Here is a 16,772-nt window from a genome sequence, read left to right as displayed (position 1 = left end):
GGACTCGAGGCTAGACTCGGGTGTAGTCCGTTTACAGTTTTTCGAGCTAGTGACGTGAATTATTCCTAAGAACACGTAATGGACAAAATATCCAAACTGAAAGGAGTGTGCGAATTGGCGCAAATCCAGGCAACGTCCGTAGCTAGGGCTACGGACGACTTACACGAGGCGGTGCTGCAGCTGCAGCATCGCCTTAGAAATATCGTCGATGGAGCGCCGCCCTGTCTGCAAGTCACGATCCGCGTCGACGAGGACGCAGGGATGTTCGATCGAATGTGAGTATGCAAATGTAAAATTATATTGTTATATATGGGACGTTTCACGTCAACCGGATCACTTGTCTGCCCAAAATTTGAAGCGACCTACGAAGATGTTCGATAGCTCAAAAAATTAGTCTTTACTAGTACTTTCAAAAGTCATGTGCCCCGTTTTGAAATCCAAGATGGCTGATCCAATATAGCGGCTGAAAGCCTGAAAATTGGAGAAAAATCTACATAATTTAACGTAATCATGTTTTAAATATTGATTCGGTTTTGAAATGGCTTGGTAAGGAGTTTTCAGTGTCTCTGATCACGATCCTGGAGTTGAATAACTGATATCTAAGATGGCGGATCCAATATGGCGACTGAAAGTGTAAAATTAGTAAAAAGCTAATCTTATCTTGGTTACGTTACTGAAATTCAAGACGGCGTATCCAATATGGTTGCAGAAACCGTAAAAAGTCTACTTAATTTAAAAATCAAATTGTTACTGTGGTTACTACTCTAACGTTTTTTTTTTTTTTTTTTTTTTTTTTTTCAGAGTAGTTAGTGAGCAATCCCATCGGTAACTCAGTGAGCTGTTAATATTATATTTTCTCCAGCAGTCTTTTCAGAAGTTGATGAAACTTTCCCAACTTTCTTAAAAATCTTAAAATCAAATGTTGCTTCTCCAACAGTCCTTTTCAGGATAGTTGGTGAGCGAATACTATAGGTTGCTCAGAGAGTTACTGTGGTGGCTTCCCTAACGGTCCTTTTCAGGATAGTTAGTGAGCATTTCCATCGGTAACTTAGTGAGCTATCGATATATTTTCTCCAACAGTCCTTTTCAGGATAGTTGGTGAAAATTTCTTTTTCACGGTTCAGTAAGCTGATGTTCCTTCTCCAACAGTCCTTTTCAGGATAGTTGGTGAGCGAATACTATAGGTTGCTCAGAGAGTTACTGTGGTGGCTTCCCTAGCGGTCCTTTTCAGGATAGTTAGTAAGCATTTCCATCGGTAACTTAGTGAGCTATCGATATATTTTCTCCAACAGTCCTTTTCAGGATAGTTGGTGAAAATTTCTTTTTCGCGGTTCAGTAAGCTGGTGTTGCTTCTCCAACAGTCCTTTTCAGGATAGGTGGTGAACTAATACCATAGGTTGCTCATAGAGTTACTGTGGTGGTTTCAACGGTTCTTTTCAAATTGACTGCTCTTACCTTTGACTATCGGATTCCTAATAGTAGAATTTTTAAAAAATAATCTATAAAATATTTATTAGAGAAAATGGAGTTTAAATTAAGTAGTCTTTTTACGGTTTCTGCAACCATATTGGATACGCCGTCTTGAATTTCAGTAACGTAACCAAGATAAGATTAGCTTTTTACTAATTTTTACACTTTCAGTCGCCATATTGGATCCGCCATCTTAGATATCAGTTATTCAACTCCAGGATCGTGATCAGAGACACTGAAAACTCCTTACCAAGCCATTTCAAAACCGAATCAATATTTAAAAACATGATTACGTTAAATTATGTAGATTTTCTCCAATTTCAGGCTTTCAGCCGCTATATTGGATCAGCCATTTTGGATTTCAAAACGGGGCACATGACTTTCGAAAGTACTAGTAAAGACTAATTTTTTGAGCTATCGAACATCTTTGTAGGTCGCTTCAAATTTTGGGCAGACAAGTGATCCGGTTGACGTGAAACGTCCCATATTTATTTATTTATTTATAAATTCACTTATATATTCAGTTATATATTTATTTATAAATTCACTTATATATTCATTTATATATAATTATTAATAATATGTATTTTTTGTGAAGAGGACTCATCGGAGCGGTGTTAAAAAAATCCAGGAACCACATGCGTTTGTACGCTGCGAGGATTCGCAGCATGTATCGGGACGCGGCGCGACTCGATTCATCGGCGAAGCGTCCCGATACGTGCTGCGGCGGCAACGCTGACAACGACAACGAAGACAACAACGACGACGACGACGACGACGACGACGAGGATGAGAGCGGTCGCGGCAATATTGATATCAACTTGATTGACGTCGACTTCGAGGACGACGTCGTCGAGGGCTGGCCCTCCGTTTCTAACAAGATATAATATGTAAAAATAAAAAATAGTAAATAAGTAGTATATAATATAACATAATAGAAAACATAATATACTATAATATAATATAACATAATATAATATAATATAACATAATATAATATAACATAATATACTATAATATAATAATATAACATAATATAATATAATATAAAGGGGTTAGCTCTCTTCATAATAAAGTGGATAAAATTATATTGTTATGTATATAATTATATCAAACAATAAAGATTTTAATGTCATTTATGAAAGATTATGTTACAACACCATATGTCAAATATCCTTTCTTTGGTTTCTTCTACTCCTATTTTATATTTCTTTTTAATTCGGTTGAATAGAGCAAACTTTATACCGCAATCAAAGATTTATATACGAATTTACGAAAACAAAACCTCCTCTATGAGGAAGCAATAAGTATAAAGTAGTAAATAAGTAGTATATAATATACAAGAATAAATATAATATTGGATGAATATAATATTAAATAAAGATAAATACGTGTGAACAGCAACGAGATTAGACGCTCCCGCCGCCGATATCGCGCTTCCGCTCGACGCTCCCGACTCCGCGCTCATTGACAGTTTCGCGCGCTCGGCGTTATCGTTGCCGTTCTTCTTCGGAGTTCGACGCTCTCGTTCGCTTACGCATCACGCTCGTCGCTCGCGCGCTCGACGCTATCGCGCTCGGCGTTATCGAGTACGATTATACGTATGGTGTAGGTATGCGAATAATGAATAACTTTCCTCGTTGATTTTACATCAGTTTTTATTGAATAAAATATAGATAGATAGATCCTTTTTATTGAATAAAATATAGATAGATCTTTTTGTTAATGATTACAATATATACATATATAGATGGATGGATACACATTTATATTTGATCCGTGGAGTCGATGCTGGAGAGACACTCGCGTCGCTCGTTCCACCAGTCGCGCAACTTCATCACGTTCTCCATCGCGCAGCACCGTTGATGGCGTCCGCAGCGAAACGTGCGATCGGCGCGAAGAAACTCCAGCCGATCGATGTCGTCGTACTCGGCGTCGATGGTCTCGATCGTCGCGTCGACGTCGCCGAGAATCTCCTCCAGCCACCTCTTCTTCTCGAGGCCTTTCACGTATATTCGCGCGCCGGGCGTCTCTTCTCCCTCGCCCAGGTCGTCGCACACCGCGCGTCGAATAATCGACCTGGCTAGGCGATAGTCCACGTCCCCGTCTTTCCAACGGAGGCCGTGATGGTTCGCCATCAGCCAGTTGGCCCTTGCTTTTTCGGCGTTCGTGAGCAGGTCCCACTTCATCGGCGCGCGAAACACGTGATGCGCGAGTTCGCGCGTCTCGCTTCGGAGCACGGCCACCTCCTTCGCGACGAATCTGTCGCTCACCACGAATCCCTGCAGGTCGACGAAGATCGTCGTTGCCGCTGCGGCCATCGAGTCGGTGCGCGTCGAACAATTCACGCTCAAACTGCTCGTTCTTAACGGGATCTGAGGAACGATCGAAGGATCCCCGTCTTTATATATATATCTCCCGTTTCCGGGGTGTGGTATCCTACAATCGCCATTTCCGCTAGATGATTTTGCGCACCACATTGGTCAGCGGACCGTACTCGATGACACGATCGTGAACGATGAGACAAAAGGCGGTGGTCTTCGGTGGAACGTTTTCCTTGCATTCGAATTCGATGCGCACGTCCACGGTGGCGCTCTTCACCGCTTCGTTCTGGCGGGAACAATCGATCACCACGAGCGGCGCTACTCGCGCGAAGTCGCGCGGGGAAAAGAGCGCGTCGTCGCGACTGTCCCCGTAGTACGCTCCTCGAAATTTCGCGTACATCTCGTACAGCACGGCGAACTTGTCGCTTTCGAAATCCGCGTTCACGTCGTCGTAGGGATAGAATTCCGAGTTGAGATACAATTTCACGTTGGCGAGCGCGCAATGATCGAACCTCGAGGAGTCCTCCGTGAATTCGTTTCGCCGTCCGGTCTGCAGCGCGAATATGACGTATCGCGGCTTCTCCAACTGCGGCGCGGCTTTCACGGCCCACGAATGCTTGGTCGTGCTCTGCAGCAGAGGAAATTCGTACAGGTCCCAAGAGCGAAAGCCCACGCTCAGAAATCGTCCGCTCTCCAACGTTCGCAAAAGCGACAATTTAGTCACGTCGTTTAACGCCACGTGCGGCATACGCCATTGCACCTTCAGTAGCGTAATTTTAGGATCCTTGGTGGGATCTCTCGGCACGGTTTTTTTCGGATCTACGACGCAGTTGACGTCGTTCCGAGCGCGTATCAGGATAAGTTCGTGTCGCGCGTTTATCACCACGCGTCTGTAGTCCTCGCAGAAACCCAAAAGAATATTCAAAGGTACGCAAAAGTTGAATTGATGGGACGCGTCGTTCAGATTCGATTCGTTCGTCGGATAACTCCATCCGGCGTTCTGCAGTCTCCTGGCTCGTTCGGCGGTCAGCGACGCGTAGTTCTTTATCGTGCTGGTTATGCCGACGTTTCTACACCGGTCGATCTCCACGCCGTCGAGTTCGTATCGAATCTCGTCGAACATAAACGCTACGCAGTTGTTGACCAATTTCGCGTATTGCCTTTGAGCATCCGTCGCTTCCGACGTCGTCGCGCTCGCGCCGTCGTCATAGAGTCGTCCCTCGACGTACAGAAAACTGTCGCACGGCAGCGTATACAGATCCTGTTGCTGTATGGGTATTCGTATCTCGTCGTTGTGCCCGAAAGTCGTGTTCACGTACGGGTTATACGTGTGAGTCTCGATTCCGACGATGCGCTCGTCGAAGATCGGCTCACCGCCGATACTCAGGATGTCGGCCATGGTCTTTCCTTTCGAAGTAGAAACGACGCGTTTCTCACGGCGAGACCCAGCGATCGTAGGAACCTGACGTTGGCGTTGCTGAGAACGGCTCTCTTTCCTCCTCGACCACCACCACCGCCACCTCTTCTCTTCCTTACGCTTTCGATTACGTCGTAGAACGGGCTAGCTCGCTCGTTCGTACAATCCGCGCTCGATCCGTTCAGAACGAGCATCCCTCTCGCTCTCTCTTCAGGTCGCTGAGATACGCGCGCACACACACACACTAACTGCGGCGACGACGTACGTGCAGTCTAATCGTTATCTCCTCGCCGCGAAAGTCGATCAATCGATCGTTCTGGTCCACGATTCGCACCGTGATATCGGTGACGTTTCGCGCGACGATCGGGAGGTAAATGATCTGCGTCGGAGTCTCCGACAGTTTATATCCCGGTAGAACTTTCGGCGCGAATTCGTGTATCGCGTGCACCGAGCGTCCGTTGCTGTACGCTCCCGTGGTGATGCTGCATTCGATGCGAATTATGTTCACGCTCATGACGTCAACGGGTCCGTCGGAAACGTACCATTTGTTCGGTTTTAGGATACGATCGCGCGAGAAACCCAAAAGAGAACCGATGTTGTTCGGTTTTGTAAAATTCACTCTGTAGGCGCACTTTATCTCGCTCCTCATGGTATTCTCGTTGGCGCGAAGAGCGAGTATCGTTCTATCGCCGCCGTCATCGTCGTCGTTCTTGCCGTCGTTGTCCCCGTATATGCCATAACCGTCGTCGTCGTCGTCTTCGTCCCCGTATATGCGATAAGCGTCGTCGTTATCGTCGTCGTCGTCCTTCTCCGTTCGTTTATTTTCTTTTACCCGTCCAGCGCCATCGGCCTGCAGTTTTTCTCTCTTCTCTTTCTCTTTCTCTCTCTCGCGGGCGCGACGTTCGCGATGAAGAAGAGCGGCGCGCAAATATCTGCTCACAGCTCGCAGCTCGTACGACCCTTCCGGAACGACGATCTTCCGGTCGTCCTCGCCGAAGTAGAATCGATTGTTCGCCGGCGTAACGTTCGGTATCGAATTGTACGTCTCAAAAGTCGCCAAACCCAGCTCGTACTCACCGTCGCTCAGATCCAAAGCGGGAAAGTGACTCGCCGTGAGAACGCTGCTGGTTCCGGTCAACGTGAGCGTCAGCGACATCGCGGGAGAACGTCGATCGTTCGCCACCGCTCCCTCAATCGATCTCGCGAAGAAATCGCAGGCACAGCTGTCCGCAGATTCTCTGCTCGAACGTCTGGAACGCGCGACGATTGTACGTCACGATCGCGCTCTCGCCGCCACCGCCGAGATATCGCGCGAGATCCCTCGGCGGACGGAGATTTCCGAAAGCGTCGAAGTAGATCGCCGCGTTCCCTTTCTTCGCGTAAGCGACCCAATGCGTGCCCGGACCCGCCGCGTCGTCGAGATTCACGATGCCGCACTCCGCGTGTCGCACCCTCGTCGGCAGAGCGTCGCGCATGAACACCCCACGGAAGAACGGTATGCGTAGGCGACGCGCCGATCGATCGAGCTGCTCGTTCGTCGTGACGCCGTACGGCGGCAGATCCGACGTCGCCGCTAACGTCGCCTTCTTCCGCGAAATTTTTTTTTTTTCGACGATTCTCCTCGCGCCACCTCCGCGCTTTTTATACGGCGTGAGGTACAGCCCGCGACCCTCCATCGCGCGATTGTGTCGCTGCAGTTCCTCGAGTTCCCGTCGCGCCGCTTTGCCGGCGCTCACCGCCTTGGCCACGCCAGCCGCGCCACCGATCAAGGAACCGAGCGCACCCAACATCGGTAGAAAAGGCAAGAAGCCGCCGCGTTTCGCCGTCGGAAGTATCCTCCGCCTCTTCCTCCTCGTCTTCGCGTTTCTCCCCGTTCCTTTCCTCTTTCTTCCTTTTTTCCTTTCCATACCCATGCCCAGTTTCGTTTTCGCTTTCATAGCCGCCCATACGGCCGCCGCGGCGAGTCTCTCACTGACCGCCGAGTCCTTCGCGGTGACGCGCTCGCGCGCCCTCTCGGCGAGCAGTCGATCGGCGACGTGTCGTTCGGCGAGCTCGCCGCTTCGCGAATATGCTATGTCGTGCTCGCGACACGCCGCGTCCAACGGATTGATGCCTTTGTCGCCGCGCGCTAGTCTCTTCGCTAGACGCGTACCGGGTCCGCAAAACTGATAGCCGGGTATATGCAGCTCGAAGGGAAGAGCGTTTATCGCGCGATCGAGTAGACCGGCGCCGCGCATTCGGTCGCGGTTGCGGGAGGGTTTTTTCTTCTTCTCAATTCGAACGGAAACGTTTCGACGACTCACCGTTCAGAGCGAGCGCGCGGTTGCACTCGTAGCAGTCCTTGACGAGCGGCGGTGGACCGTCTATGTGCGTTCGCTGCCACGGACGATTGTAATGTTCCATACACGAGCGATATCTCTGCACCTCGGGATCCGCTTTTAGATGTTCGGGCAAACGGTCCCACAGCAGTTGCACGTATTTCTCAAATTTACGCAACAGAACGATCTTCGGAACGAATTCCAGCTCCTCGGCCGTTAGATCGAGAATATCGCGCTTGTCCGTCAGTAGGATGGGAAACATCTCGATCACCGACGCGCGCGCGAACGATTCGTTGCTTTTGAGATCGAATTTCTACGGATACGACGACGCGCTCGCGCTACTTATACTTGCGCGCGAAGCGTCTGCGCACGCGCGACGAAACGAAACGACGTCCGTGCTGCCCTCCCCGCCCCGGCGCTCGGGCGCGTTCGTCGCGCGAACGAGCGCGCGCTTGCGGAAAAGACCGAGAGAGAGAGCGAAAGAGGGAGGGCGCAATGCGATTCGTGCGACAGTCGGTGACGATAGGAGTCTCGAATGTGGATCGCAAAACGCAGGCAGGCTCGGGCGCGACCGAGGGAGGAAACGGAGAATCGCGCAGACACGGTCCTCTCCTGCCGAACGTCGTACGTTGCATCATCTGCGGTCCCTCTAACTGCGGTAAGACGAACGTTCTGGTGAGTCTGCTGGAACAAGCGCACGGTCTTCGTTTCGAGAATGTATACGTGTACTCGAAATCTCTGCAACAACCGAAGTATCGATATCTCGAACGATTGTTCGAGCCTATGGAGGAGATCAGCTATCGCGCGTTCTCCGACAATCGCGACGTCGTTCCGCCCGACGAGGCGCTTCCCGACTCGGTCTTCGTCTTCGACGACGTGGCCTGCGACAAGCAGGACAGAATGAGGGAGTACTTTTCTATGGGTCGACATTCGAATATCGATTGCTTCTATCTCTGTCAGACGTACGCCAAAATACCGAAACATCTCGTGCGCGATAACGCAAATCTGTTGATCCTGTTCAGGCAGGACGGCACCAATCTGCGGTACGTGTACGACGATCACGTGAACATCGACATGTCGTACGACGAGTTTCGCGCCTTCTGTCGCGAGTGTTGGCGACGCACCTACGGTTTCGCCGTGATAGACAAGGACAGCGCGTTGCGAGGCGGACGGTACAGACGGGGGTTCCACGACTTCGCCGTGCTGTAGAGCCGATCAGTGCGCTTCGCCGAACGACGCGAGTATGAGCGCGATCGCGGAAGAGAGGACCGCGCGAGAGATAGCCAAAACGCGCGCCTCGATTCGCAGGAAGTACGCCGCTCTCAGGGTCGGAAAAATGGAGAGCGAGATCGCTCTGGAAAAGAGGTACGAGCCCATCGTCAAACCTCTGAAACGGCTCGCCGATGACGCGGACCGCAGGGGTAAAGGACCGGGCAAGATTGACGACGACGACGACGACGACGACGGCAGCTTTACGCTCGCGAGAAAGATGAAAACGACGAAGAGAGCGAAGAAGGATAGTGACTACGGTGATGACGACGACGATGCAGGCGCCGACCTGGAGCGCGATTACGGGGAGGACGACGACGTATTCACACCAATAAGGACAACGACGACCGCGGGAAAAAAAGGAGAGTCGCGTCCAGCACGGTTGAGTTCGGCTCCCGCGACGACTATCGCGAGCTCCACGCCGATCCACGCCGATTCGGTCCGGTTTTTACCCAGAGAACACGAGATCGTCTCGGAGACTACGACTCCACCCCCCGCGCTAGAGACGTCCGTCAGGGAGTCGTTGAGCACGGCGGAAGGTCGCGACGCTCTGAATAGCCAACTAGGACCGTTAGGGCGGGAGTACGTGGGGGCTCTTCTGAGCGGCGACAGTAAAAAGGAGATCGACCACGTCTACGGAGTGTATCTCGGCGAGCACGGCACGATGCTGGGTAACAAGCGATTTGACGTGGCCCCGGATGACTCCGTGATCATCGACGGTGTACGGTACAAGGGCACGCGCGGTCTGTACGAGTTGATCTTCATGCGAATTCCCAACGCTCGCGTCTACACGGAGAAGGACAAACGAACGTACAGGAGTATACTTTTCGCCACCAGCGCTCACAAACGCGGTCGCAGCGCCGGCATGCCTGTCAAGGGTAACAGGGGACACAAGTACACAAAAATAATAGCGCCGCTCGTACACCCGTCTCACACAGTTGGGACTACGAAGGGCGCCGGACTACCGTCGGCCATGCGACTGACCGACAACGCGATCGATTACGTTCACTGGGACGATCCCAACGAGCTGGTCGATCGACTTCGACTGCTAGACGCTTCTCGTCGGGCCGGCAACAACGCTCACGACAACGAAATTCTGTCGATAATCGAGGAACTTCGCGAGGCCGGTTTCGTCGTAAATTGATCGGTCGCGTCGATCGCGACGGCAGTACGTATCGCGCGCTCTCCAGCGCCTCCCCCGCGCGCGCGCGCGATGTCCGTGAACAAATTCGGCATGTCTCTGACAAATCGGAGCAACGGGGACGGAATCGACGGTGCGTCCACGGTGCGATTACGCTCCTCGATCGAATCCCTGCGTAACTACACGCGCAACAACGCGCTCTTTATGAGCGAGGGTTCCTACGACGCGAGGGAGCGCAAGATACGGCGGGTAGCCGCGCCGGAGATCGACACCGACGCGACGAACAAGAGCTACGTCGAGGACGCGATCGGACGATCGAAGAGAGGCGCGACCGAAGAATTGACAGGCGAAATAGCGGCGGTGAGGAACGACGCGCTTCTCTCGAATCGAAACTCTTACGACGCGCGGGATCGCAAGATACGGCGGGTAGCCGCGCCAGAGGTCGGCACCGACGCGACGAACAAGAGCTACGTAGAGGGCGCGATCGGGCGGCTCAAGAGCGTCGTGATCGAAGAGATCAAGAAGAACGACGCGACGCTGAGGAACGACGCGCTCCGCTTGAGTCAGGGCTCTTACCACGCGAGGGAGCGCAAGATACGAGGAGTAGCCGCGCCGGAGGTCGACACCGACGCGACGAACAAGAGCTACGTAGAGGGCGCGATCGGGCGACTCAAGAGCGTCGTGATCGAAGAGATCAAGAAGAACGACGCGACGGAAGAATTGAGAGGCGGAATCGCGACGCTGAAGAACGACGCGCTCCGTTTGAACGAGGATTCCTACGACGCGTCGGAGCGCAAGATACGACGCGTGGCCACGCCGGAGTTCGACACCGACGCGACGAACAGGAGTTACGTGGAGGACGCGATCGAACGGTTCAAGAGCGCCGTGATCGAAGAGATCGAGAAGAAGAACACCGTCGATCGAGAGTTCACGGGCGTCATCGTGACAAACGCGAACCAGGGTTTGAGAGACGAAATCGCGAGGTTTCGAAACGACGCGCTTCTCTTGCGCGAAGATTCGTACGACGCGTCGGAGCGCAAGATACGACGCGTGGCCGCGCCGGAGGTCGGCACCGACGCGACGAACATGGGCTACGTCGAGGGAGCGATCGCGGAGCTCAGAAAGAACTTCAGAGATCTGATAAGAGAATTTAGAAGCCAGTTCGTAACTGTGAGGAATACCGTGGATAAGCACGAAATCCAGATCACCAGAATTCTGAGTATATTGAACCTTCTTGAGCAATGAGTGTGGAAAAACGGAGACTCGTGGAGGAATTGCACGCGCCGGCGCGAAAAAACTTTCCTCGCCGCCGCGTCGTGGTGCGCGGTTACGACGACCTGTGGCAGGCCGACGTGGTCGAGATGCGTCCCTATTCGCGCGAAAACGCGGGTCACAATTACATTCTGACGGTCATCGATGTGCTGAGCAAGTACGCCTGGGCGATCCCGCTCAAGACTAAGAGCGGAAAGGAGGTCGCGATGGCTCTCGGAAAGATCTTTCGCGAGGACGCGCGACACCCTAGGAATCTGCAAACGGACAAAGGAAAGGAATTCTACAACACCGACGCGCGCAAAATCTTCGACGCGCGCAAGGTGAATCACTACTCCACGTATTCGGTGATGAAAGCGTCGGTGGTGGAGAGATTCAATCGCACGTTGAAAAACGACATGTGGAAGCTCTTCACGCTCCAGGGATCGTACAGATGGATAGACTCGCTGCCGCGCCTCTTGTCGAATTACAATCGTCGCAGACACAGAACGATCGGAATGCGTCCGGCGGACGTGACGCCCACCGTCGCCGAAAAACTGTTGCGCACGGTGTACAGTCGCGCGAAGATCGCCGCGCCGGCGAGATTTCGAGTCGACGATCCGGTGCGCGTGAGCAAATTCAAAACGATCTTCGAAAAGGGCTACACTCCCAATTGGACCACCGAGATATTTCGCGTAGCCAAAGTACAAAGGACCAATCCCGTTACGTATCTGCTGAAAGACGTTCGCGGAGAAGCGATAGCCGGAGGATTCTACGAACACGAGTTGCTGCGCGTCTCCAATCCCGACGTCTATCTCGTGGAAAAAGTCCTGCGTAAGCGCGGCAATCGAGCGTACGTGAAGTGGCTGGGGATGGACAGTTCGCACAATTCCTGGATAGATAAGGCGTCTGTATTGTAACAGAAATAATTAGACATTTGTAAATACGCGCAACGTGTATTTTATTGTTAATAAAAAATTTACACATTCATTGGTTTGTTTCTTACGTACTATTAATTTTTCTACGATAAAACAGTTTTAGAAAGCGCATGATATTGTTTCTTTTTTTACAACCGTATTCCGTAATGTCCCCACGGAAGCGTTTCCTCGCTGTCCAACGTCACGTATCGCTTATCGTCGTGCGGACTGAGAGCTAGTTTTTGCTCCGACACGGTGTAAACCTCGTGCAACGTCGAGCGTATGCACGACTGGCGCGTCCTCAGCTCGCGCGCGTCCCGCAGGCACGCCACGTAATCCTCGAACGTGATCCTCTTAGCGACTACGTTTCTTTTAACACCCTTTATTCTCTTGGTGTCGTCGTGTCCGAGTACCCTGTAGGTGTACATCTTCGCCCTGAGGCCCACGAACTCCGTCATGATCGCGCCGTTGTTCTCGTCCTTCATCAGACCGGGCACCTTCTTGTTGACGCGCGGCATACCGTGCGCGTTATTCTCCGCGTAATCGCTCGTGTCGAACCTGTCTATGTCGCGTCTCATACGCTCGTACGCGTCTTCGCACTCCAGCGAATAGATCAGACTATCGGTATCCGTGTAAAGAATTCGACACCGGTCGCGATAGAGCGGCGCCATGTAGTCGTAGTGAAACTCGTAGAGACGCGTCTTGGATATCTCGAGAATACACATACCCACGTAGACCGGCTTGTTGAATTTTACCTCGAGCTTCCGCAGCTCGATCGCGACCAGATTCTCCGAGAAGACGCTTCTACTGTGAAAGTTCGGCTTAGCGATCAACGCCTCCGCGCCGTATCTCCCGTCCCATCGCGTCACGAGACGCACGTCCACGTGAGCGCGCACGTTCTCCATCGTTTTGCCGAAGACGGCATTGTTCATGAGTTTGTACATGTTCCGTTCGAACTCGTTGCTCGCGCGCGTCCTGAACGTCGTGTTCAGCTCGATGTAGCCGCGAAGCCACGGTGACTGGGCGAATCGCAGCACTCGACGAACGCGAGTCAGACGCAAACCTAGTCGCAGACATTGCTGCAGGTTTCGATAGTGCGTCACGTAGCGCGATTTGTCGTAGAGAGTAGCGAGCAGTTTCTCCTGCCGCTTACCGGGCGGTTTATCGCGCGTCGGGCACAGCGGCAGGTCCGCGTGGGCGTCGTGCAGTTCCGGCGGATACTCGAGATCCACCTCCAGAATGTAACCGACCTCGCTGTCCGTCGGCACGGTCGTCACGTCGAAATTCTCGGGGTCGTCGAGCCACTGGAAATTCGCGTACGGCAGTGATTCGCCCATAGCCCAACCGTACAGATTGTTCACGTCGTAATACATGAGATACGTAGTGGGCTGGGACGAGTCGTACGTCGGTACGTGCCTGTTGTTGGCTCGCGCGTACCTGAGCGAACATTGACTGAGGCCACCGCGTATTCCGCGTTCCACGAACATCGCCATGTCGATGTCGGTGAGCAGCTCGAAACGCACGCCGGTGTACCTCAACATGGCGTTCCACGTGTACCCCGGCAATGTATAATAATACGCGGGATCCAGCCCATAACTCGCTAAACACGTGTCCCGAAAATTTTCAAAGATATCCGCCAGAAGAAGCACGTCGGTCTTGAGATACAGATCGCTGTACTCGCCGAGATCCCGCACGCGAAAACGTCGCCAGACCCTCGTCGCGTGCTCGTAATCGCTCTCGCTCGCGGTCTCGTCGGTCAGGGAGCTGTAAAAGACCTCGCGCGGCGGAAGCTCGGTCTCCCGCAGTTTGTCCTCGCTGTCGACGTACTCGTACGGAAATACTCCCTTGCGAGTGAGCAGATCGAGATCCTCCGTGCTCAATTCCGCGTTCTCCGAGCGCGTTATTCTCAGCTTGTCCTTGTCCAGATAGGACGCCAGGGTTACGAGACTCGCGGCTAAAAATTTGTACGAGTCTACGAATCGAAGCTTCACGAGTCGATTCCACACCCCATCCGTTTGCGTCTCCTTAACGGTCTTCGAGAAAGATATGTAATTTTCCTTCGTAAGCGGCAGGAGTTCGACCCCACCCTCGAATTCGTTCGCGATTTTCTCGATGATAAAGTGCGCGTCGTAACCCGACAGATTGTGGAAGAACACGGGAATCACGTACACGTTTCTGTAATTCAGATTGCAACGAGAATGCGCCGGACCTCTGTACCGTCCGTTTAGATGACAGTGATCTCGCACGCGCTTGTCCTCCGGTTGGAACGCTTTCCGACACACGTGACAATGCGTCGCGCGCCAAAATTCGAGTTTCTCGTCCTCCGTAAGTTCTACCATCGATATATTGGTGGAGAATTTACTCTTTGCGTGACCTGCGAGAACGCGAAGCTCGTTCACGAACCACGAAACGCAGTCGTCGCCGCGACGATATCTGTACGTGGACACGGTATCGTCGTAGGTGCAGCACAGATAGTAGCCCAGGCTGAACGGTACGTGACGCTGATAAGCGTATCTTTTCGTTCTCGCGCCTTCTTCGGCATTCTCCCTCTCCCGCTGTTCGAGAAGACACTCCAGATCCGCGTACACCACGAAGGGGAGTCGCTCCTTTCTGTCGTGATTGTCGAACGACAGCCACTTATCGTCCTCGTTCGGAAGAACGATGGCGCAGTCGTTCATTCGGCCGCAGTCGACGCTGTGAGCGGCCAACTTTTCGCGCGTATAGAAATAGTGTAGACATCTGCGAAGTACAATAACATGCGTGCGATTACTATGCGTACATAAAATAACACCGCGTCGTTTCCTTATTCCTCAGGTTTTTTTACTTACCGATCGCAAACGTGCTTCGCGCACCGTTTCACGGTCAATTGCGAATTCACCAATCGCGACAGATTCTTTATCCAGGCGAAATGGCCCCTGTTGACACCGCGTAGCGTATCGCGCAGATACAGGAGATTTACGTGTCTATCCCTCTTATCGTCGGTTAACCGCAGAGGCACGATCGCGTTGCGGTCGGCGCCCCGTCCGAACTTATCTTTTTTTTCGATTCCTTCCCGAGTTGTAAATACGTTGATTGATACGTCGTTTTGACGTTCGAACTTTCCGATCTGTTTCAGATCTATGGGAAACTTGATCCCGTCGAGATTCAGCACCGTCGCGTAATCGGGATACGAGCCGCATCGTTCCGCGTTGTGCTTGGCGGGGTACAGAGCCGCGACCACCGCACGCGCGAAACACGTGTCGTTCTCCGACAGCACGTTGACCACCGCCTGTTTAAGTCTTATACCTAGCGGTATCTTCATCCAACATCCCACGCGCATGGGATTACACTTGTTCACGTTCACCGTTAAGTTGAGTATTCGCGACAACGCCCATCCGCTGTCGCGTTCCTGAAATTCGTCCAACGCCGCTAGAATCGCGTCGCGCACGTGCTTTTCGTACCACTCGCCCAGATCGGACCCTCGGAGGAGCTGTTCGTTCCGCGTAGCGATACTCTTCACATCGGTCTTAACGTCCGCTACGAATTCCCCATTGAATATGACATTGACCTTCAGACACACGTGTCTGTTCAGATTATCCTGCACTTTTTCGAGCACGGTGCCCTTCGCATCCTCGAGAAATCGCGCTGGTTCGATGTACGTAGAGTTCGTCACAGCGCCGGTGAGTACGCGACTTTGGAACGCCGTATCGATCTCGACCCACGAAAATCCCCCGCTAACACCGCTGCTGCTACCGCCGCCCCCACCATCCAGACCGGCACCTACGACGCGTTCGAATCGTCGGCGCAGATCCTCCCTCGAACCTTCCAATCGCGCTATTCGAGCCACCAGAGCGTTCACGGCTCCCGTGTTTCCTCGCCCCCCAGATCGTCTGACTCGACAACTCTCCCGCAAGAGCCGGAGACACTCGTCGCATCGTCGTCCCCACGCGCGGTACCCGTCCGCGTCGCGGACGTCCGCGGCGAGCAACTCGTCGCACTGTTCCTGCATCCTATCCAGAAGGGCCTTTCACTCTCGGGAACACCGAATTTCACTCGATCGAACAGACGACGAGACCTGTAGGTGTGAATCCTACGTATCTTCTCTCCTCCGTCCACCGTCTGATAGTAAAGATAATACTCGAGCGGTACGTAACGCATATAATCGTTCGCCCTAACGGAATATGCCATTGTCGTCTCTATCCACGCTCGCTCGCGCGCAGTTCGCGCTCCGATCTCCCTTCGCAGATGATGAGTCGCTAGATTCCATCGCGAGTCCTCCTTCGCCACCGACGCGCATACGTTTGACGATAACGGACGTTTCGAGTCTCGCCGATTCGTCGTCCGAATCGGACGAGAACATGGGCATGGGCTCGTAGCAGTGAGGTTCACCGTCCGATTCCTCGGACGAGGGATAACGGCGATCGTTCATTCGCGAATGCACAGATATGTTCTTTTTACCCCACTCCTCCAATAATGTTGCAGGAGAAAATAAACGGTTCGCTGATTCCCGCGCACACACTTTTTTCAAGTTTTTTTACTTCCTCGCGGCGCATACCGCGTCAGAAAATAACGGTGACTTCACCCCATGTAGCATTTATGGTTTTCACAGACGCCGATTTGTTTCACAATCTATAACCCATACGTATTAAGTCGGCGGCGCGGGAGTCGGAAGTGCACTGTAACAACCCA

The 16,772-nt window shown here is 52.4% G+C and overlaps 2 protein-coding genes across 2 annotated transcripts; both read right to left on the bottom strand.

The window, feature by feature from the left end:
* Window positions 1–3,927: 3,927 nt before the first annotated feature.
* On the bottom strand, window positions 3,928–5,193 carry LOC139786890 (uncharacterized). Its single transcript, XM_071726007.1, has one exon. It carries the CDS (start codon window positions 5,191–5,193, stop codon window positions 3,928–3,930), a length of 1,266 nt encoding a protein of 421 aa, XP_071582108.1.
* A 7,060-nt stretch (window positions 5,194–12,253) lies between these two features.
* On the bottom strand, window positions 12,254–16,092 carry LOC139786889 (uncharacterized). The gene is made up of 2 exons (XM_071726005.1): window positions 14,933–16,092; window positions 12,254–14,843 (listed from the first exon to the last, which is right to left on the bottom strand). Exons 1-2 carry the CDS (start codon window positions 16,090–16,092, stop codon window positions 12,254–12,256), a joined length of 3,750 nt encoding a protein of 1,249 aa, XP_071582106.1.
* Between the last annotated feature and the right edge of the window lie 680 nt (window positions 16,093–16,772).

This window comes from Temnothorax nylanderi, unplaced genomic scaffold (assembly GCF_030848795.1).
Source record: "Temnothorax nylanderi isolate EJ_2023f unplaced genomic scaffold, tnyl_v1.0 TNYL_tig1181_pilon, whole genome shotgun sequence".
NCBI lineage: Eukaryota > Metazoa > Arthropoda > Insecta > Hymenoptera > Formicidae > Temnothorax > Temnothorax nylanderi.
Note: the sequence above shows the minus strand (reverse complement) of the source record. Positions and strands in the feature narration are given on the sequence as shown.

Bases quoted from the DNA above. Each gene is read 5' to 3' on its own strand.
- LOC139786890 (XM_071726007.1), bottom strand. From the start codon at position 5,193: ATGGCCGACATCCTGAGTATCGGCGGTGAGCCGATCTTCGACGAGCGC.
- LOC139786889 (XM_071726005.1), bottom strand. From the start codon at position 16,092: ATGCAGGAACAGTGCGACGAGTTGCTCGCCGCGGACGTCCGCGACGCG. The intron at 14,844-14,932 runs GTAAGTAAAAAA...TGTACTTCGCAG, and splicing joins GCGAAGCACGTTTGCGATCG to ATGTCTACACTATTTCTATA.